The following is an 18,961-nucleotide window of genomic DNA, read 5'->3' as shown; positions in this document are numbered from 1 at the left end:
AGGCGGGCCCATCAGGGCGCCACCACTGGGGCTGGGCAATTGATGAGGAGGACCTGGTTGCGTTATTAGTAGTGGGCTTGTTGGGAAGATCGGTTTGGGCTGGTGGCTAGGTGGGGTGGGCAAAGTTGGTGGCAATGGCGAGGGCGGTGGCCATGGAGATGGTGGCTGCGGTGCCTGCGGCTTGGGTGGATTTACTGGCGGTGGTGATGGCCGCGAAGGCTGCGGCGGTGGTTGGGGTGTTTGAGGCTGTGGTGGTGGTGGTGGTGGTGATGGCAGCGGAGGCTGTGGTGGTGGTAGTGGGAAAGATGGAAAGGGTGATGCTGGCTGGGGAAATGACGATGGTGACGTTGGTGACGATGGTGACGATGGTGACGTTGGTGACGTTGGTGACGTTAGTGACGTTGGTGGTGTTGGTGGCGTTGGTGGCGTTGGTGGTGTTGGTGGTGCTGGTGGTGGTCCTGACGGGATCGGCTGTCCCGGAGCGTTTGAGGGGGGTGGATGTGGAGGCGGCAGTGACAGTGGCAGCGGCAGCGGCAGCGGGCTGGGTAGCTTGGGCGGTAGCGGTCCTTGTGGCCGTTGTGGAGGTCTACCAGGGGGCGGTAGCAGGGTAGTAACTTCTGGGGAGGAAGGCGTCGGCGCACGGGGCTGTGAGATCGAGGGTGAGGGTGAGGGTGAGGGTGGCGGCGGCGGCGGTGGGGGTGGCGATGGCGCCGCGGGATGCGGCGCGTTAATGGTGTGCGCGTCTGCCCCTTTTATAATGAAAAAGGCCTGGCTTGGGTCGTCGTAGTCACAGCGCGCGAGCCCAATGATGGAGGAGCTGCTGCTGGAATTTCCAAGTAGTGTCGATTCCTGTTGCTGACTGAGACATAGCCGGTCGCCGTTGCTTTCTCCCAGGAATGGTTTCGGAACCAGTTGGTGTGTCAGCGGCGGCCTGTGAAGGACACACACGCAGAAGGTGGCGCAGAACATGGAGTAAGTTGTTGATCGCGCCTTACATTTCGTTACTCGCCAACAGAGCTGCTTCAGGACTCCCAGGTAATGCATGCAACGACCCATCATGCATCGCCTCCCTCCCATAGCTACTCATTTAGACCGTTTACAAACATCTGTGCAAAAAGCCTGGGAAGCAAGCTTAGGGACGAGCGGCGGGAGGCAAAACGACAAGGCAATAATCTGGGGAGGTGTAGGTACGCACGACAGTCAGGTGTATTAGAAGGTACGGTAACTAAGATCCAAATCCAAAACTGAGCTAAGATTGATGCTAATGTTATTGTTACCGAACATGCAGGACAACACGCACTGGTCAAGGTACGGATTTCCGAAGACCGCCAGTCGCTGTTCGTCGCTGTCGCCATTGCAGGGGAGGACGAGGACGGCCGACTCCCGTGTGGCGGTGATGCAGTTGCCGACTCCGTCCCGGATAACGTAGAAAAATCCTCCCGTTGCGTTATCTGCGACCGCATCCAGTACGGCAATACGGCAGTACGGCAGTACCCAACCGTGGAGTGAGTGTACATGTGTGTCCCCTTGCTATCCATTAACCTTCGCGTCGCTTCCCAAGTATTCCCGCCTTTTAATAGCACCAGACTTCATGGACTCAGCGTTTAAGGGGGAAAGTCGCTGCGGCTGGGGATCAGTGGATTGAGAGTCCGGTCCAAGCCTTGTCTAGGTTGCGAGAGTGTTTTTCTCAGGTATACAACCGCCAACGGTATCGGTTAGTCTTGGTCAGGTCGTAAGCTTCTTCCGAGTACGAGAAAGCGCTGGCTTTCGCTGCATCATCAATGCAATCGCACGACCATCCAGATTTAATTAATGTGTTTTCCCCTCTGCTTCCTCTTCTTCCTGTTCTTTGAGAAAATAACGAAACCATCCAAGCTTGGACGCCTTCGCCTGGCCTGGCACTGAAGTGCACCCAGTTATTGCCCTGGAAGGGCGCTAGCGAGTTGCTCGGGCCGATCGCCGCCCCTACCTTTCTCCTCCACGAACTCAAAGGTGTAGGCAGCGGGGCTTGGCTCAGTAGCCGCGGTGACGACAACGACGGCGACCTGCGTTCCCTGCAGCGCGAGACAACCCCCGCCCGCCAGGCAGGACACCAGCAACATGGCGGTGGACCCCGCCGCCGCCGCCGCACCCTCCAAAGCGAACACCTGCACGAACAGGGACACGGTAGTTGCCATCGTGGCCATCACCCGCGACCCATGCATTTCTTCCCCCCCCGCCAACGATTCAGGTTGAACTTCCGGGACTGTCGTCTCTCCTCCCCCCCGCCGGCACACATTTAGTGGTTGGACAGTTGCAGCTTTTGATCTCATACACGCACACATGCACACATCCTGACATCCTACTTATGCACGTAAAACTGTGCTCGTCACCCTTTTTACGGGATTCAACTGTAAACAACAAAATTCATTTAGTCCAAGTTGCTTTCGAGTTTTGTACCTCTAGCTCTCTCTCTCTCTATAATTTTACATAGATGAAAGCCGCTAGCATGTACGGTGAAAAAGTACGACCGAGTATGGGCAATGAAAACGTTGACCGCGTGCGGCAACACCACGCACTGCATCACCACGTACGTACGTACCGGCAGCCTCTGCGGGCGCCTGTACACCGGATTGAGCTGCGTTTGTAGAACGCCGCGAAAGTTGCCCACCACCGCCAGAGCCCAGCGCTGGGGTAGATGGCTGTCCCCTCCTCCCCCTCCCCCTCCGCCGCCGCCAGGGGACGATAGCAGCCGATGCACGATCCTAGCGCCCTGTACGACGAAGGTGATGTTGTCACCGGGTTTTAGGTTCCGGAGCTCCGCTCTCTCCACGTTGTTGACGTGGTCTGGTGGGGGTGGGGTCCGTGGGGGTTTGCGGCGGTGCGCGGACGGGACGGGAGAGTCATCGCAGTCGAGGTAAGGTGGGGTCCGCCTGTTTGGAGGCTTCTTTTGAAAGGTGGGCGAAGAGAGGCCTGTATGGGGTTGCTGCTGCCGGGTGTGGAACTCCGGGAGCGGATTACTGCCCACATACCCACATACCCACATACCCACATACCCACATACCCACATACCCACATACCCACATACCCACATACCCACATACCCACATACCCACATACTACCAGTAGGGCAGTTTTGACCTGTGTGCTGTGTGTACCTCTTTCTCACCTTCGCGTGTGTTTGTCAGCGTGCCGCCGTTAACCGAGAACTTGAGGTCCAGGTCGTTAACCAGGGCCGTCGTGGCTTGCAACGCTCCAGGGAAGTCGTGCCACACCAGGGCTGCCTGGATCGGGCTGTGAACGAGGGCAGGCGAAGGGGTACCGTGCACAGTACTGTTGCAAGCACACACAACTTTCGAATTCGGATGCACATAACTGTGTTGTGCCCGGAACAACGCGTAGTAGCTCCCTCTGCTGGTGCTGCTGGTGCTGCTGGTGCTGCTGCTGCTGCTCCGCCGACATCCTTTGGTATTTGCCATCGTTCACATGTGGTCGGTTAACCTTCTGCTTTCCTTAATGATGGTGGTGGTGATGATGGCAGTGATGATGGTAGTGGTGGTGGTGGTGGTGATGACGATAGTGGTGGTGGTGGTGATGACGTAAGTACGCTGGTCGCAGCCTGGCGTGTGTTAAGGGAGTCGGGAGCTGGGGTCGATTTTGCTCTGTAACGGGCCCCCTGTATATAAACCCCTAAGCCCCTAAAACCCCGAATACTGGCAAACGTACCCGGTCCCTGTGGCCCGGATCCCGGCCAGGTGTACAGCCTCGCCGTCCTCAACGGTCCCCAGGTCAGCCACTTGCGTGCGAAAGTCCTGGCTGCTGAGCCCCGGCAGTGGAAGGGCTCCTGCCAGGTTCATCCGGCCCCAGCCCTGCATGCAAGAGCGGAGCAGAGGCAGCCAGCAGAACGTAACGCAAGCATACGGGGTTGGGGAAGCCTCGCACCCATACACGCCAACACATACCTCAAATGGCATCCGCTCCACGACAGACAGACAGACAGACAGATAACATGGAAAACGCACATGTATGCCTCGCCCCACCTGATACCCGTCCGGTGCTGCTCCCATGCTGCCTCCCGACTGCGCTGCCATGCCGCCCTGAGGGGGAGAAGGGTGTGGGAGTGGTGGGAGGGGAGCGGTGGAGCATATACGGGTGAACATATCATAGATGACGTCCCCAAGCGGCTTAGGAGCGGCGGAAGTCAGTCAGGGCCAGGGATGCAGAGCAGGTAGGTCGTCGCCGGCCGTTGCTAATGCTACAGAGATGAGTGAAACTGGCTGGAGTTCCGAGAGCTTGGTAGCTGCGCACCTAGACACAAGGCGTCTGACGGTAGCTGCCGACACATCTAGGCGGCAGCAGTACGTAGATTTACGTGCGATATGTGGCCATATATGGCCTGCCGTTGTGTAGTTGTAGGGTAAGTTGCACGGGATACGAGCCATGCGAAAACCTTCAGATGCGGGCATGCATACACGCATACGTTATGGAGAGTCGGCTTCTTTGGTAGTAGCACTTGATGGGGCGACCCAGCAAACGTGTATGTATGTTGTTACAGGGTGGTTAACTTCGCCAGCGGCCCCCTTTCCCGGGGCAGTCCCTGCTCTCCCCTGCTAGAGGGGCACCCTAATCCGTCACCCCATCCGACTTCAGAATGTATTCGTTGGGTTCGGCAACTCACCACCAGCATCAAACCAAATCTAGCGGATCAACGGCGCATCAACTTAGTTCCTGGTCAGCTCGCAAGTTGATATTATCACGTCCTACACCGTCCATATGATGGGGGGCCACCTCCCATTTCATCACTCCTCAATCACCCGAGGAGCTGGCAGGCGGATTTGAACCCGGGTCGACTGGATCGACTGGGAGCAGAAGTCAGGCCTTAACTTCTGCCAGCCGCCTGCCTAGTGTATGCATGTGCGGTGTGCGCGGGTGTGTGCGGCGTGTGCACCTGGAGTTGTGTTTCACGTGGACCGCGTGCATGGCTACGGCTCCGGTCCTTTCGGCCAAAGGAACTGTGCGAGCCGCCTTTACACACATACATACACACGCACACACACACATGTACAGGGCCCCGATCACGCGCACCTGGAGCGATGTGGCCCCGACGATGGCCGCGGCCTGGGGCGACACGCGGCAGAAGAATGAAAAGGAAATGAGCCGTATTATGAACTGCATGAAAGCATGCATGATTTGCAGGCTCGACCAGCAAGAGCCAGATACCTAAGAGATCGCTGCTGGCGGCATTCACGAAAGTGACAGTGACCGCACCGCCGGATGGTTTCCGAGCTACATTACCAGCAGCAGCCAGCGGGCTTCAGCTGAGATCTTGGATAACACCTGAGGCACGGCTAATCATGGTTACCGACCGGCCGTGCAGGCACCGGTTTTATTGGTTTTGACCTGTTTTCGCCTGCCGCTGCTGCTGCTGCTGCCGCCTCCTGTATTCCTACTACCTTGATCACTGCTCGCTGACTTCGACAAATATGTAACTTTCGTACATAATCATCTGCAGGACACTTTAAGACTGACCTTGAGGAGCATGCCCGACGGCTCGAAGGCGGTGGATTCCACAGAGGTCTTGTCTCCTTGCGGATAAAACCCATCCCTGGCGGCAGACGCGCAGAACCGCCCGGAAAGGCAGACGGAAGCGGGCCCCCAGGAGGCCACTTAGAGATTAGGAAGTACGCGTCTACATGCGGCCTGATACAACATGTGCGAATCGCAACCTAGCCAAGTACCTGCGGCACACAGCTCACCAGACACGGCCGTCATGTGGGGCGCGGGGGATCGGTTTACCCCCCCCAGGTGTTTTCCTACCCGTCATGGTGGACATGCCTACCGTAAACATGCTCCGCGCGCAACGCGCCTCTCTCTTTCTCTCTCCGCCTCTATCTACATGCGAAGTCGGATGGTGCTTGATTAGGCGATCCAGCTGCCCCTGACCCCTCAGCGCGTATTGGACGGTTTGTAGGTAGGGGGTACGCACCCCCACGACCCCCATGTAACACACACACACACATACACACATACGCACGCATGCTACTGGCTGCAGTCCTTTCCCCAATTTTTGGATTTTGGTATTCCAACGCATCACACCGGATGGCGGCTGCGTGCGTAGCTACCGCTCTAATAAGTCATCAGGAACACCACACCAACGTTCTGCGTGCGGCCCCAACCCATGTGACCACAAGGTGACCTGCGCACGTTCCTTAGGGAGCCATAACAAGACCACCCTAACAAGGCCACCCTAACAAGGCCACCCTAACAAGGCCACCCCCCCCCCCCCCCCGACGTGCGCAGGGGACACGGGCACATCGCCGCAGTCGTCCCATCAGATGGTCTCGTTCGTGTCATTCAGGCGAGCTTACCTGAAGTATTGGCGCATCAGGGCTATATGCCCGGAGGCCTGTAGTGGAATTGCAAACACACCATGGGGGAACCAGGCAAAACCGTCCTTAGTGTGTGTGTGTGTGTGTGTGTGTGCGTGTGCGTGTGCATGTGTGTGTTATACACCTCCTGGGGTTGCGTTACCCCCCAAAGGTGTAGTAGCCTAGGGGCCCATACGAGCCGTGAGGGGCCCATACCAAAGAGCCAGCCGAAGGCGGTCCCCAATACATACATACATACATACATATCTAAAAACGCACAAGAAAACTATTGTTGTTTTATATTTTTCGGTTCGCGTCAAACCCAATTCGGGCTAACCGAGCTATCCAAATCCCTTGCTTAGTACGTACACGTGCATCCATTTGAGTCATTTGGGTCATTTGGGACTCCCTTGTAGGTCGATCTTTTCTTGGTGTGCAGGTCGGTAACCATCCGTCCGAGTACGGAACGTGCGCATGTATGCATGGCTGGATGTATGGGCCCGGCTTGCTGCCTGGCAACCCCCTTTCGTTGAAGGGCCGCTGTCTAGATAGCTCTAAGAAAGGCCCCAGCAGCGGGGTTCAATAAGATGTTCGGGCGGACCTGTGCGATATGGAATCGACGGCCATCCAGCTGTATCTATCTATCCACCCATCCACCCATCCACCCATCCACCCATCCACCCATCCACCCATCCACCCATCCATCATCACCAACAACTCTTCTTATCCACCACCACAACCACCGCACAGCATGTGCTGCATCTCCCCCAGATATCTGATGCCGGGCCCACCAGCGGTGTCGCCATGGACGTTCCGGACAAGTACTGCATAGCCCCCGAACACGTCTGCCCTGCGGGTGTGCACACACACGTACGGATGTACGGCAAAGGAGAAAACGTTTTCAGTAACAGATTATGCAGGGAGATGAAGCCGTGCGCCCATACAACACATCAAAAGCAAAGCCAAGATGGGGCGGCCGCGGCAGCTGGCGGGCTAAACGAGTCAAATAAGTTTTACATGGATGCAGCTGCTGCCTTCTTGTTCGTGTTCGTTGTTATAGAGTTCCTTTCCGTAGTAGTGCTTACGGGTAACGTTGTTGTTGCTTCCTGAGGACGAGGCAGCTGCCGCGAAGGCCGACCGCACGGGTGCCCCGGGCGCCACGATGTCGGGCTTGATGCGGCCGTCTTGCAGAGGCCCATAGCTCGAGAAGCTGGCCACCGTGTCGATCCCCATCTTCACAAGGGGCTGCGAATGAAGCAACACACAGGGGGCAGCAGGGCGGTACGCGCAAGCGTCTAGGGTACGGTAGGGTACGCCTATGGAAAAGATAAGCGACGGAGCGTGTTGGCGGCGATGCGGTTGATTGATGAATATAATTGTGTATTTGCATGTCTCCCTGGCTCCTCTCTCGCTTGCTGTCCGTATATAGAAACCACGAGATCTATCTGTTGTAGTGACAAGTTACAGAGATGTAGTATCCTGGGCACATCATGGAATCTGTATTCACCGTTCCGTCCCTAACCTGAAAAGGTCGTGTGATATGACAGGTTACAACTTGTGACAAGTAAAGTAACTTGTAAGAAGTTCTAACATGTTGGCGTAGTTTTACTAACATAATCACCGACAAGCACAGCGACATGAAAAGCTGCACGCACTCACGTAGTACAGGAAAGCCAGGTTGAACTGGGAGTTGGAGCTGTTGGTCATGATGTCTATGATCCACTGCCCTTGCGCCTACAGGTACGACAGGTACGGCAGGTACGGCAGCGCAGAAGCACGTGTAGGACGCAGCACGATGACGTGATTTTTTCATCACCTGCATGTTTGTTTTGCTTCCCGCAAGCTTTGGAGCAGAGACGCTTGCTGTAGCGTGGAAATGCAGTAGCAATGTAGGAATGCTTTGCAACTGCTAAAATGGAAATTGTGTTTTGGGGCTGTTAGAGCGGGACTTGTTGAGAAACACGGTTCGTGACTGTTGAGATGGTGTAAGGAGGGAAGTACCAAGCTAACGACAAAGCAGTAACGGAATAACGGTAACGGAATGACACAACAGTTACAGAAAGGCTTCGTGTGGTACGGTCAAACACGGTCGTTAATATTAAGGGACACAAACAAATGCACAAGGGAGGTGTACGAGACGTCCTGATGCTAAGTGTCGTACCATGATACGGCATGCGGGTCTGCAATAAAATCGTGATGCAAGAAAACTCTTCGGGATGGAGCTGATACAAAATTTCGCGACCTTCCTCCGTCTGTTTTACACCCTTCTTTTTCAAAAAAGTTGGCAAAATATTTTTTAAGCAGTATACATGCACACGCGCGTCGACGCACCTTCGTGATGATGGTGTAGTTCATCAGTCGCGGCGCAACGAAGCCGGCCAGGTCCTCCGTTGCGAATTTACCGTCCGGCCGGATGAAGACGACCGCAGCTGCGCCTGACAGTTTTACGTTGGTTGCACGCAGCCCGTACGAGCAATCCGAGTCCCCGAGGTCCACCATCAAGACGAACTGGCTGATATTATTCCCACTGGACAGATTGCAGGCACCCCTCGGCTCGGCCAAAACAACAGGCAGAGCCTGCAAGCCGTGGCACACCGCAAGAACCAACCCAAGAGTGAAGTTAGTTAACAGCCGCAAAAATTATAGAGGCAAAGGGTATTTTAATAATTAGCTTTTTCATTTTATCTGTTTTTGGCAATTTGTAGATGAACTCTTTGTTGGACTTAATAAAACGGCTGGTAACAGCTATTATTGAAGTTAGCCAAAATACTTAGCAACACATGCTTCGACGGGCATGGGGAAAGGTAGGCACGCCGGCTTCCTCTCATTTACTATTTCGAAATGGCCTTCACCCGCCCTCTCCTCGGACTCCATTAAACAAATTTGTGATACAACAAGTGAAGTGGAATTTTCCAACAGGCAACAAGGATACCAGCTCGTATGGGTAGTTCTACAGGTATGGGTTCATGCACCCCCAACCATGTAACAGGTAGGCACACACACAGAGATGCAATTTGCATGAGGACCACAAGACCAAGTGCAAAGAAGCAAGAAGCTGATAGTGAGGCGCGATGAACACACAGAACCATACACCACCGTGTACGGCATCCCTACCCGTACAGGACTACCTTGCCATTGAGCAGTTTGTACCACGCCTGGACGCCAGACCCGGCGCGTGGAGAAACCTGTCACCCAAAATGTGTACGGCATCAGTGGTGCCGTACGGTGGCACGTCATGACGTAGGGCACTTGGTGCGCAAGCTCGGGTGCATACATCAGGTAATTCAAATTCAAATGCAACAATTGAAACATTTCCTCTTCAAGCTAGGCCGGTCAGGGTACTGAATGGGGCTGCAGCACAGGCCGGCAGTGCCGGATGGCCCAACGGACATGAGAGAACGTGTTTTTGATAAACTTTTCTCCGACGGCAAGGGAAGCAGGAAAGGAAGGCGCGATAAAAAGCAAGGGAAGCAGGAAAGGAAGGCGCGGTTTTTGTGTCACTCTGTACACCCGGGGGCACTGTGCGAACAGCTTTCCGTTAGGTTGCGCATCTTAGTGCCTCAACATGCTCGCTGCATGGGGGCTAGAAAGCTGCTTATGTATGCTGCCGTACGTAAGTGCACGTGCCGTACCGCTTGCGATTGGATGCTGCCGTTGGCGTCACGGTATTGGAACATGAAGGCGTACTGGTCCCCCATGCTTGCGACGTCTTTGGGGTGGTTGACGGTTGCGCCCACAGCGATGACGTTCTGGTTATCGGTTGGGAAGCAGCTTATGAGGATGGAAAAGATCACGGAGTAGCGGGAAAGGATCAGCAGCATACGAACAGAACATCTGAACAATCAATGAGATGAGCCCTCTGTACAGTAATTAGTTGTAATGAGCCACCTGTTGTGGACGGAGCAAAACCAACGCCCCGTCTGTGTGTGATGTGGCTAAAGATTTTGTACGACATTGCTTGTCGTCGACGTCCCATCCTTAAAGGCGCGTATGTCAGTATATGTACAGCAGATAGACTGCCATCAGCAAATCTTCGCCGTACCTTCGCCGTTGCGGGTGTGCAGACTGTCGCCATGCGCCCGCTGTACCCTGGGGGATTGTAGGGTGATGTTTTTATTATTTCAAAAAGAAAAACAAGAGTGTTGTGCGCGAATGAGGGCCCTGTGTGTGCATCCTGTTTCGCGCTTTCCCTCCTGCATATTCGTAACGCACACGACGGAAGGAGCAAACAACGCAATTCCTTAGGACTGTCGGACCGAGGAGGGGCTTTCCATCACGCCATCATAGTCCGTGATGCATCAGGGCTTTTTGCCTAAACAGTTAGGTTGTTAGTGTAGTAAAACTAACGGTCCGCTGCCCTATGCTCGTCCACAACAGCAAGACGGGACAGCAGTGTCGAAAAGGTAAAGTGCCCTCGCTCCGGTCGGGTGATGGAGTCGCTCGTAGCAAAGTAGCGGCATGCTGCGGCTTTGCGGTGGTAAAACAGCTACGTATCCGCAACACACACCGGCTGTGCATGACTCCGTGCATGACTCCGTGGTGGCAGACCCTCTTTTAATTCAAAGGGTAAATCAAAATCAATCTTCTCTCAGGAATCCACGAACCCACGAATCCACGCACCACTGTTGCCCGCAGCCACCAGGCTGATGAAGTCGGGGTTCCTCCACGCGAACGCGTCGAAGCCTTGGGCAGCGCTGTCGTACACCACGGCATCTGCCCCGACCGCGCCCCAGCTGTCGGACGAAATCTTGACGCCGACCCGGTAGTGCAGCTGCAGGAGACGCATGCACAGACATACATACGCACGTGCAACAGGACAGCGCAACTCAGTGGGGACGCGGTTTTACCGACGGACTTTCCCTTTGTTATCCAACGAGGCCCTCACATTCCCGTATGAAATCCAGCATCCAGGCCATGCACATATAAAGTACCCGCCCTCTCAACCACACACCGGAAGGTAGTTGGTGTCGATGGGGACGGGGACGTTCAGGACGGCCGTGTCCTGCGGGGCGAGGTCTATGATGCTGAGGCGCGCCAGCGGCGCAGAGCCGGTGGCCGGCGCTTTGCTATCGAAAGTCGAGTTGCTGCCTCCCGCGAGGAAGGATCCCGCAATGCTGCCGGCGACGTGCGAACCATGGCCTCCCGCATTGTCCCCAAAGTCATCACTTGTGTCTGCGGAAATCGCAACATATCGTGTACCCAAAGAACCACCTCAGCGGTCAGCACCGCTACTGGTGAAATGCGTCTGTCTGTCAATGCGACATTTCTTTCCTTTCCTTTCCTTTCCTCGTGATGAGTGATAGGATGACAATTTCTTAATCCCGTTTTTCAATCCACGCGTTTTATTCCATTTCGGAAATCCCTAGGCTGGCCGTTACAGCTTCGGAGGGTAAGGTGTAAAACACACACATACACACACATACACACATACATACATACACACATACACACATACACACACATACACACATACATACATACACACATACACACATACACACATACACACATACACACACATACACACACATACACACACATACACACATACACACATACACACATACACACATACACACATACACACATACACACATACACACATACACACACATACACACACATACACACATACACACATACACACATACACACATACACACACACATACACACATACACACATACACACATACACACATACACACATACACATACACACATACACATACACACATACACACATACACACATACACACATACACACATACACACATACACACATACACACATACACACATACACACATACACACATACACACATACACACATACACACATACACACATACACACATACACACATACACACATACACACATACACACATACACACATACACACATACACACATACACACACATACACACACATACACACACATACACACACATACACACACATACACACACATACACACACATACACACACGGGGAAGATATGTACGTCCGGAAGACATGCGGACATGCACGGCTATCTGGTGTGCGCTGCGTCCAGGTAGACAAGGACCGTCATGAAAGAACCCTTGTATGTATGAGGCACACGTGTGTGTGTGTTACATGGTTGGGGGTGCGTGAGGTTGTTTGAGGCATACGGAGCACTAAATCATTATGGGGGAGTTCGACCAGCGCCGCAGAGTGCGATAGATACGTTGGAGCGGACTCTAGAGCCCACCTTAGGTGTGTATACAGCGTTGTTGGCTCATCAGTTCATCAAGCATGGCGTGCTAAGCCATGTATATGTTCGGAACAGAATGTACGTCATGTTTAAAAGTTATTCGGTTAACAAACCCTTGTGACTCAAAACGCTCACTGGTTGCGATGTACTGCAGGATTTTCCGGTGATCAAGGGTCCAGCTGAGGGGCGTCCCGGTCAGCAAGCCTTTCAGTGTGCCGATGTCGTACCGCTCGTCCAGAAAGGAGCAGTGCGTTAAGTCCACCCCAGTGTCCCCCATCTGCAGTACGTGTCGTACACAGCACATACACACATATGTGACGGTGAATTCATATCAAAATCGCCTCTGACGGTGAATTGATGACCAAGGGGAAATCATCCCCAAGAGTTTTCCCTTGGGGGACAACCAAAGAGTTCTTGTCGTGATTCGCTTTAGCGGCAAAGTGACCAAAGGTGAGCCCTTCCCAAAGGTGCCAAGGTTTCATTTTCGAAGCGGAGGTTAGGATGGTTAGATTGTAACTTGCGTGGGTTGCGTGGTTTCGTAGCTCGCAGTCGGTGGGTGTTGGCCGCTCCGACATCCGGTTGAAATGCATCCGGTACATACGGCGACAAGGGTGGAAAGGAAAAAGGGTTCCTCGTCCACCCACACTCGGGTACCACTGTAGTTTTACACATGCTCGAGCCAGGCGTGCAATTGCATGCAATGCCCTTTCCGCCACATTGCGGCATATGCATATCCATATGCATATGCATACTCATACTCGCAGCCAGGTGCACCTACCCCGACAAGCATGCCTTCACCGCGAATTCCAGCCGCCCAGAAGGGCCGCAGCAAGGCAGTGGGGTCATTGAAACGCTCCCCGGTCAGGTTCCCTGCGGGTGCGGCGCAACGTGGTGAGTGTGACGAGAATGCATGTGACGTGAATCATGTGGTGATGTGGTTGATGTACGGGAATTGGTCGGCTCGCACTACTGTCATATATATATATATATATACTATATATATACTATAGTCTATAGACTATAGTATATATATAGTATATATATATATAGTCATATATAGTCATATATATATATATGCACATGCACATGCATATGTGTATTATACATGTGGTGAGAGCCGCCCAAGGGAGCTCATGGAGCTCCGCCCCAAAGCGCTAACAACGCAATTTTCTGTGTGTTGGCCACCACCACCACCACCACAGGCTGATGTAGCAGTTGAACGGTGGTAGGTGGCGCAGCGCAACTAACCTGTCTGTATTGTCCATCCCCCCCCGTCATTGTGTACGGTCATGTGCAGCGCCGGGGCTAGCCACGTGACGATGGGCAGCCTGGAGAGCCACTCGACGCCGTCTTGCATGTCCTGTTCAGGATACATGGCATCGGGGGAATAGAAAAGGGACATGGGGATTATTACCTTTTATTCGGCACCACTGGCAGAACCGCAGGTACTTAGCCAGCCCCATGCCAACGCCAACCGCGCTTTTGCCGAGAGTGCGTCGTGCCTGTTGCAAGGTCAGTTGCAATACATACTGAGGGCGCGACGTAGCCTCGGCACCGTCGCGCTCTCACGACAATAGACTGTTTTTGAGATGGACCTCTGTGCACAACCTTGCTAAGAAATAAATAATTCCCAGGGAGAGACGCCTAAACAAACACAAAATGGCAAAAATTGGCGCCCTCAATCTCCCGCTTCGTGTGACACATTAATTATTGCGGCCCCGCCCACCTTCAAACAAAGATTCCCCATCCTGCCCCCGATTCCCGATTCCCTTCCCGCTTTAGCTTCCCAAGTAGCTACCCAGCAGCACTCAGGCGCCCACCTCGGCACACAAGAAGATGAGAAGCCACACGGCATGTGTGCCGTTGAGCGCATCACCATCAGCCTTAGGCCGGCAGGGCTCGGAAGAATTGGAAGCGAAACCGAGCACCTGGGCCAGCGCGTCAGGCCATTGACGAAGCGCGCCCTCGTGGATCTCGTACGGCAGTCCTGGCACCAAATGAACCTCAATCCCATAAAGATCAGTACCTTCATCCGCATCTGTATCTCCCGTAGCTTTGTCCGCCAGTCGTCGCTCCTTCCCTGCAGTGATTGACAACTCTGGATCGTCGCCGTCCGATTTTATGGAAGCATCGCCAGCGGCCGCGGAAGTGGAAGCGGCTGTGTCGCTAGGACCCGTCGGAGGCTGTAGCAGCGACGTTGTACGCCGCGGGTGAACTGCCGCTACTGCAGCGGCGGCGGTGTCCGTAGGAACGCTGTCGTCATTGCCGCCCTCCCCTTCTGGCTCGCTTCCACCCATGCTGACAATCACGACAGCCTCTTCTGCAAACCACCGGCGCAGTCCCGTGCTTGTGCCGCTACGGGAACTGTCTCCGGCAGCAGCCCCCTCCGCATCCTTGCCCTCATTCGCATCAGCTGCAGTACCCCGAGAGCTAATCATGGCAGCTGTGTTCCCTGAGGAAGGATTGTGGTTGCGGGTGCGGCCATGGTGTCCTCCGGTGGGCCGCCAGCTCCATGTCTTGAGGTTTCGGAGCGCACTCTCGCCATCCGACACGGCAGCCGCATTCGCCACGGCGGTCGGCCCGTCGTCGAAACCCTGTTGGTAGTCCAACGGATCGGGCCCACTGGAACTGGAACCTCTTGGGGGGACTTGGGGGTCGCGGCGGGACTTGCCGCGATGTTGGTGTCGGTATTTATGACGATTTGGATGGCGGGTGCTTTTTACATGTAACCTTGATTTGTCATTTTTGGCGGGGAAGCCGCCGTTGCTGTTGACGTTGCTGGTTTTCGTTAGCAGCAGTTGTCGACGGCGGCGGCTACGGCGGCGGGCAGGGCTGGCAGCTTGGACCACTTGGAGGGTCTCCGGAGATAGCTTGCTATCGTACTCGTACGGCGCCTGTGCAGCGACACATGTGGGCTATGTGAATGGGTACCTGTTGGGGTGTGCCATATCTAGCACACTCCTGCTCCCACATCTGCATCCATCCCCAATGTGGGGAGTTGCCTAACTTGGCTCGAAATTACCCTTACTACGCCATTACCTATCATATCACAGGCTACATACATACATACATACATACATACATACGCACACGTAGGCGCCTGGGCCCCTCATTATCCGAGGGCATTATTTCCCTAGGCCGACACGACTGTGAATATAAACAGCCACCATCACATCATGATTGCAGGGGATAGCCGTGGCATTACAATAGCACGTCACTGCGTAGCCCGGCTCTCTTTCGAGGGCATGCAGTTGGAGCTTCAGCCTTGCTTTTCTTCTGCATTATCTCATCCCTCCATCTACCTGTCCGTCTATGCGTATGCGTTTGGTCTAAGTGAGGCTTCCATGTAACACGTGGGTATACAAATACATACATACATACATACATATTATATGCATGGCCACACACACGCACCATTAGTGCCCCGTGCCGACTAGCCACCTTCACCACCTGACTGAGGGTGGCAAACACCAGGAGAATGGAATCCGGGATGTACGACACCACCCGGCCGTCATCAGACTCCAGTTCAGACAGAATAGCAGCGCCCACAGCGGCGGCACCTGCAGCAGCAAATAAAGGACGAGTGACTGCTGTGGATGTGGGTGTGGATGTGGGCTGCTGGATATGATAACGGCTGGGCACAGTGCATGCAGCATGCCGCGCCAACACCCATCGTGCGAGTGCAAACTTGCGTAGGTGGCGGTAGTCGATGAAATCGGAAATCGGGATAGGTGCGGGGTAGATAGGGTCGTCTCTCTCAACATCACCTGCCTGCAGATATGGTTTTTGCTTGGCCACAGGCAGTGGTGCACAGCAAGTGCGTATGGGATGTAATGATAGTGGCAGGCATTCGGTGTACAGGAGAAAAGGTGAGGGGGTTCATTCACGTATCGGCCAGCTAGTTTTTAGCTTCCCACCCACCCACCGGGATATTTCAGGAGGAACAACTGTGGGCCCTGGAGCGTTCCGTCTGCATCGGAAGCGGATGATGGTGAGGTGGTTGCTGCCGGGATGAGAGCAGCGACTGCATTAGGGTTTATTTCCCCTCCGCCAGAAGAGGATTCGGAGCTGCTGGAGCTACTGCTACTGCTGCTGCTGCTGCTGCTGCCAAGGGTCTTGCTGCTGAAGATTCTGTTGCTGTAACTATAGCCGCCGCTGCTACTGCTTTTGGCGCTCCAGTCACTGCTACTGCTGCTTCCGCTGCTGCTGCTGCTACTGCCGCTGCTGCTGCTGCTGCTACTGCCACTGCCGCTGCTGCTACTGCCGCTGCTGCCACCGCCACTGTAGTAGTCGTCGCCACTACTACTGCTGCTAATGTATACGTAGCTATAATCACTGATGTCGCCACTGCTCGCACTTTTGCTGCTGCTGCTGCTGCTATCGTAGAATTCGCCATAGACTGTTGCAGGCCTGCGCATGGCCATCGGAAAGCGAGGAGACTCTTCTAAGCCACGTGTGCGGCCCGTATTCACTGCAGCTTAGGCGATACATGCATGCTTTGCTTACCATGCAGCCATTCGTACTAGCTAACTACTATTAGCTATGATACATACGACAGCGGTCCTGCTGGCTCGCAGTTAGCCACGGCTAACACACGCACCAGCCCGCGAGGATACGTGGCCGCGACTCACAGCCAGGACAATACTCCCCGAGCAGGATTCATGCATTGCCATGTTTGGTGGACATGTGTGTCGAGGGGGCTGTGCTAGCGAGGTGCCCGGCAGCAACGCACGCATTCGTGCATGCACAGTTGGTTGGGGTAGTTGTGGGTGCGTGGGTAGCATGTCTAGATTCATGCGTCGCACAATTCGTAAGCGGCCAGGTAGTAAACAGCGGGCAATCGGCGGCAGGAGGAGAGGAGCAACACGAGCCAGCAAGGTGCACACGTGCACAACAGTTGACAGATGCTAGCTGTCCCTGCATCTGGAGACAGAAGAAACCATTCCCTTAACGCAAACCGATGTAGGCTCTGACAGCCCCCTTGGGTAACTAAGGGTTCACGTCCGTACATATCCCACCCCATCTTGGTATTCACCGGAATTTAATGGAAGCTCTATTTAGTGAGCCCATGTCCTTATTGGCTTAAGTGCCCGTGTACCATTCACCACGATTGCACTCACTAGCTAGGTCGTCCGGGGCAAGGCGATGGCAGCTGAATGGCAATATATGGACCAATAGATTTGATTTCATAACTCAAATGAAAAGGCTCATATATTTCATTAAGGGCTACCTTTAGATGCGCCCACCACCAGCGGCCTACCCCAAATTTTCAACACAACGTTTCCATAATCTCTACCAAATATTTTCATCTTAATGGAAAAGTTAATTTTTACTGGGTAAAAGGAACGCGCTTGTGACTCACCGAAGGTCGACGCGGCCACTCCTCAGCTCCGCAAAATCTGTCCCAGCTGCACCGATCCAAATAAATGTTGCAACTAGAGACCAAACAGCTAATTTAATCATTGCTGGTTTCTCGTGGCTGTCATTTGGCCCAGGCCCAGCAACTCACGGAAGCGGCCGGGCTAATGTTTGGATCGCTGAGAAGCTACCAAGCATAGGCAAAAGCTATTACATTCTACATTTTATCTCAAGTATGCACACCGGGAGACAATAACACAGTTTCCACGTCAAAATAATTGTCAGGAGCTCAATACCATCATATAATTTTAAGCAGGATTAGTAACCGTTATAGCCTAGGTATAGAAAAAACATGTAAAAAGGTCCAAAGCGAGTGCTTCGTACATTAGGCTATTATTTCCATGGATAGGTTTCAACCCTACCGTACCCCCCTTTAACTGAAAGAATGACCGCCTCGGAAATTGGAAAGCGCCGTGTCATCGTCTCCTGCTCCTTAAGTATTGTGATTACTCAGGTGATGGTAATTTGTAATGGGGACATTCATGTCTTCGGTTACAAATTTTAATGACCGCTTCGTATTCGTCATGCCCAACACAAAGGGCGCGGCTTAAGCCCACGTTTTGTATGAATGGATAGCACATAACTCTTTAATGACGTGGTCATTGTAACAAGTCATACGGAATACATCGGAGCCTTGGCGTGCGTCCCACATCTAGTTATAGAGCTTGGCATTCTGGGTGAATACATCATCGCAATTTTGGGACACTAGCATTACGTAACCAAAGAAACATTTATTCCGCATGGCTGCAACGCAGTCTCTGGATCTTGGAGCCCACGAGAACGAGTCAGCAGAGGCCTGGATGCAGACAGGAAGAAAACGCCTTGCTTTCCTAACTCCCTGTCTGGTCTTGCTGAGGCCGAACGTGTCCGTGCGACGGTCAGCTCCGGCAAGCGCGGCACGCGCGCTTTTGGGCGCCCATACCCAACACAACCCTGCCCAGCAATAAATCCGAACAGCT

General features: G+C 53.8%; 1 protein-coding gene across 1 annotated transcript; it reads right to left on the bottom strand.

Annotated features, from left to right (window-relative positions):
- Positions 1 to 106: 106 nt before the first annotated feature.
- On the bottom strand, positions 107 to 17,257 carry VOLCADRAFT_92264 (uncharacterized protein; the record flags this gene model as incomplete). Its single annotated transcript, XM_002951634.1, has 26 exons — positions 107 to 471; positions 642 to 931; positions 1,301 to 1,451; positions 1,970 to 2,147; positions 2,582 to 2,826; positions 3,149 to 3,273; positions 3,706 to 3,848; positions 4,020 to 4,076; positions 5,065 to 5,097; positions 5,509 to 5,584; positions 6,348 to 6,385; positions 7,139 to 7,197; positions 7,433 to 7,592; positions 8,007 to 8,081; positions 8,679 to 8,924; positions 9,980 to 10,096; positions 10,390 to 10,436; positions 10,968 to 11,118; positions 11,299 to 11,519; positions 12,720 to 12,861; positions 13,363 to 13,454; positions 13,833 to 13,944; positions 14,405 to 15,478; positions 15,999 to 16,144; positions 16,510 to 16,554; positions 17,185 to 17,257. The coding sequence occupies 26 exons, from the start codon at positions 17,255 to 17,257 to the stop codon at positions 107 to 109; spliced, it is 4,461 nt and encodes a 1,486-aa protein (XP_002951680.1).
- Between the last annotated feature and the right edge of the window lie 1,704 nt (positions 17,258 to 18,961).

Source organism: Volvox carteri, assembly GCF_000143455.1.
Source record: "Volvox carteri f. nagariensis unplaced genomic scaffold VOLCAscaffold_25, whole genome shotgun sequence".
NCBI lineage: Eukaryota > Viridiplantae > Chlorophyta > Chlorophyceae > Chlamydomonadales > Volvocaceae > Volvox > Volvox carteri.
The sequence above is the reverse complement of the archived record's forward strand: the minus strand, read 5'-3'. Positions and strand labels throughout refer to the sequence as shown.